Raw genomic sequence first — 3,575 nt, 5'->3', positions numbered from 1 at the left:
TCCAGATAATTTCTTTCTATTTTTAGTAGAGACGGGGTCTCGCTCTTGCTCAGGCTGGTCTCGAACTCCTGACCTTGAGCTATCCACCCCCCTGGGCCTCCCAGAGAGCTCGGATTACAGGCGTGAGCCACGGCCCCCGGCCTGCTTCTCTTTCTTCATCAGGGTTGTGAAAGGCCAAGTTTACCTTGAAACTTTCTCTAAGATTCCCTTGTCTTCAAAGTATACTAACTTTATAACGTTATACCAAAAGAGCTAAGTTAGTTTTTGTAGGCTTACAAAATATTCCTTTGGCATCCCTTAAACTATATTATGCCAAAAAGAATAACTGTGCCAGCAGCAATGGTAGTATAATAATACATTAATACTCTGGAAAATACCAAAACTGTCAATTTTAGCCTTTGCTGTTTTTACCTCTAAGGGTGGTACTTTAAAGAAAAAACTTGCTTATTTCTTACATACTTTCTGAAACAGTATTTAGCTTACTATTGTCTTAGCACCTTACTGAGTTGAGATTCAACAAATGATAATGGAAAAAAAGTAGGTTATTTAAAATTATTTGCTTTCCTCTTAATCTCTGCTCATCTTAGACTGAAAAATAAGGTATGGATTAGCAAAATAAGAGAAATAGGTATACTCTCTTCCCAAATGGAAGGTCGAAGATTTAATTCATCAAGTCTCTGTTGTGCTTAGAATAGTGACCTGCAAAGAGGAAATAGATAGTAATCTTACTGATATTTACTTGGATGGCCTCATGAAACAGATGTTTTCACTTCTGTTTGATAAGTTTTCTGAGGAAAGTGATCAGCTTTTAGAGGAAAGCTGTTCTAGAAAAGTGTTTATAAGAAGTTGAAAATCAACTGCTTTGACATAACTGTTAATTTTCTCAAGTAAATTTTATTTACCATGTAACATATTTTACTTACCACTTATAAAAAAATAAGACTGAAGAATATTAGCAAATTTAATTAATATTTTTTTATGCAAAAAAGGTAAAGGTTTTTTTTTTTTCCTGATCTATCTTGATAAAGCAGTTGTTCTTATTTGTGTAGAGCTTAAGATGTGAAGAACTTCATCTTCATGCAGAAAATTTGTCTAGGCGTGTCTGGGAGCTACTGATGCTCCTTCCTACGTGTCCTAACATGTTGATGGCATTCCAGAATATCTCAGATGAACAGGTGAGCCCACAAAAATCTTGCTCTCCTGGAGGATGTTACCAGTTTATATTCCTACTGACAGTATATGAGATCATGGCTTAACTCATACCCTCAATAAATCTGAATATATTTTTTGCTCATATAATAGGTGAAAAGTGCCAATGCCAGTTCATTTTAATGTTCATTTATTTAGTTAGGTTGAATAACATAACACAGACTACGTGCAAGACAAGAATATTTTCTAAAATTATCTTGAGAAAATAGGGATTTGCCTTTATACTGTGTTTTCCATATTATGGTATGTTTTGAATACTGCTTTGTTTTGAGCAACAAAAAGTAATGTTTAGAGAAAATACCCTACAGTGGAATGACATGCATCATCAGTGCTTGTTTTGGATGCTTATACAAGTCAACTGACAGAATTAGGGAAATATGAGGCAAACAAATTTAATATATATATGGTGATTTTTCCATAGGGGCATCACCTCACACATTTAAGTACTAGATATCTTTGTGAAGCCTTTAAAATTAAAGATTGTTTTTAAAGCTGCATAATAAAGGAGTTCTTTATTGGAGATCCCAAAAGAACTCCTATAGGATAAATGGAAAAACAAATACCTAATGTTATGCTAATGGTTATCTAGGATTTGGGCCACTGTCATGTGATTTCAGGAGGTCCTGATCTCATATGGCTTAGAAGTGAAGATGATGTGCTCTAGAAAATGGTGAATGACGACTCAGAGTAGCTCTAGTAATAGCATTTCAAAGATGCATGTTAAGTGTGAATAACTCTGTCTCAAAAAAAAAAAAGAATAGAAAACAGTAATATTTCTAAATTCATGTATTTTGTATATGATTTTTAAATATGTAGCTGTATTAACTAGATATTTAGTTGATCAACATCCTTAAAAGTTTATGCATTTAATTAGACTACAATGTTTTTTTTTCCCTTTGGGAATATATAAATTGCCTCATCCGTTGTGAAGGTTAACAAGTTATAATTTTTTCCCATGCTGCTCTTCGTATATTAATTTTGTTGGTTTTATAATATTTTAACAAAATTTAAATGAATGATTGGTGTTCTAAGCATACCATTAGTACCAATTATTTAATTGGTCTTCATATGTTTTAATATGTTTCGAAGTAGTAATATTTGAGTTTTTAATGTGGTGTCAGTTTCCTTAAGGTTTTTCTTTTTGGGATTCCCTTAGTAAGTTGATAAAAGAAACCTGTGTTTTTCTTTTTTTAATTTAAGAGTAATGATGGACTTAATTGGAAAGAACTTCTCAAAATTAAGAGTGCCCACAAGCTATTGTATGCTCTGGAAATTATTGAAGCACTGGGAAAACCTAACAGAAGAATAAGGAGAGAATCAACGGTAATTGAATTTCTGTTTTTATCATTAAATGTTTTTGTTCTTTCTGGAGCAAAATCCCAGAATGTATTGTCTTTTCATTCTAGAATAATTCTTTCCTCCACCATCCTCCATTTTTTTTTTTGCCTTTCCCACAGGGTAGTTACAGTGATCTTTATCCAGATTCAGATGATTCAAGTGAGGATCAAGTGGAAAATAGTAAAAATTCCTGGAGTTGCAAGGTTCGATTGTATATATTTTTCAATGTATTGATAAAAATAATTTATCTCTGGTTTCCCAGAAGTGGGTACCATAATGCTTCACTGTTTTAAAGCTAGTTTACTATTAAAAATAAAGTGTAGTTTAAAAAATAAATAAAACATAGTTTAAAAGGTATGTATCAGTTTAGCACTGATTTTTTTTTTCCCCCACCATTGAAATACTGTTAGGACATCCCAGTGTCTGGGATTAAATGGCTAACAGAATATAAAGATATATTTATAAACTTTTACAAGAATCTTTTTAAGAATAAATTCTTAAGAGTAGGCTTTATGTTATTTTGTATAGAAGTTATCTTAATGATTTAAATAATTTTCTAAATGAAAGATATATTTTACGTATTCAGTTAAACCGTCAGCAAGCAGATTATCCTTACATTATATAGCTGTTTTTCTCTTACAATTACTCTCAAAATTTCTCACAGTTCGTTGCTGCTGGAGGGCTTCAACAGTTACTAGAAATTTTTAATTCTGGAATTCTAGAGCCTAAAGAACAGGAATCATGGACTGTGGTAAGTGAAAATTCACTGTTTCAACTAATTGCAGTAGTTATATCCCCTTTGAAACATAACCATTTCCATCAGCAAGTATAATTTTTGCTACCTACTTCATTCTGATAAAGGAGAGTATAATACAGCAGAAATAAATTTAAAAATGTAGAATTTGATAAAATAATTATATAATGAGAGTTTATGTCAATTATATTAAAAATTCTTAAGTGCTAAAATTAATTACTCTGTACTGTGCCTAATTCATAAACATTTTTCCTTTAGGTTGATAAATTATATA

The 3,575-nt window shown here is 31.6% G+C and overlaps 1 protein-coding gene across 1 annotated transcript in view; it reads left to right on the top strand.

The window, feature by feature from the left end:
- The window catches only part of USP34 (ubiquitin specific peptidase 34), a 245,992-nt gene that overhangs the window by 141,058 nt on the left and 101,359 nt on the right, over positions 1 to 3,575 (top strand). The window contains exons 31-34 of the mRNA XM_012639191.1: positions 1,050 to 1,175; positions 2,410 to 2,532; positions 2,667 to 2,750; positions 3,212 to 3,298. Of these exons, the coding sequence (XP_012494645.1) occupies positions 1,050 to 1,175; positions 2,410 to 2,532; positions 2,667 to 2,750; positions 3,212 to 3,298 (420 nt within the window). The remainder of the gene's footprint in view (positions 1 to 1,049; positions 1,176 to 2,409; positions 2,533 to 2,666; positions 2,751 to 3,211; positions 3,299 to 3,575) is intronic.

Source organism: Propithecus coquereli, unplaced genomic scaffold (genome assembly GCF_000956105.1).
Source record: "Propithecus coquereli isolate 6110/MARCELLA unplaced genomic scaffold, Pcoq_1.0 Scaffold138, whole genome shotgun sequence".
Classification (NCBI taxonomy): Eukaryota; Metazoa; Chordata; class Mammalia; order Primates; family Indriidae; genus Propithecus; species Propithecus coquereli.
The sequence above is the reverse complement of the archived record's forward strand: the minus strand, read 5'-3'. Positions and strand labels throughout refer to the sequence as shown.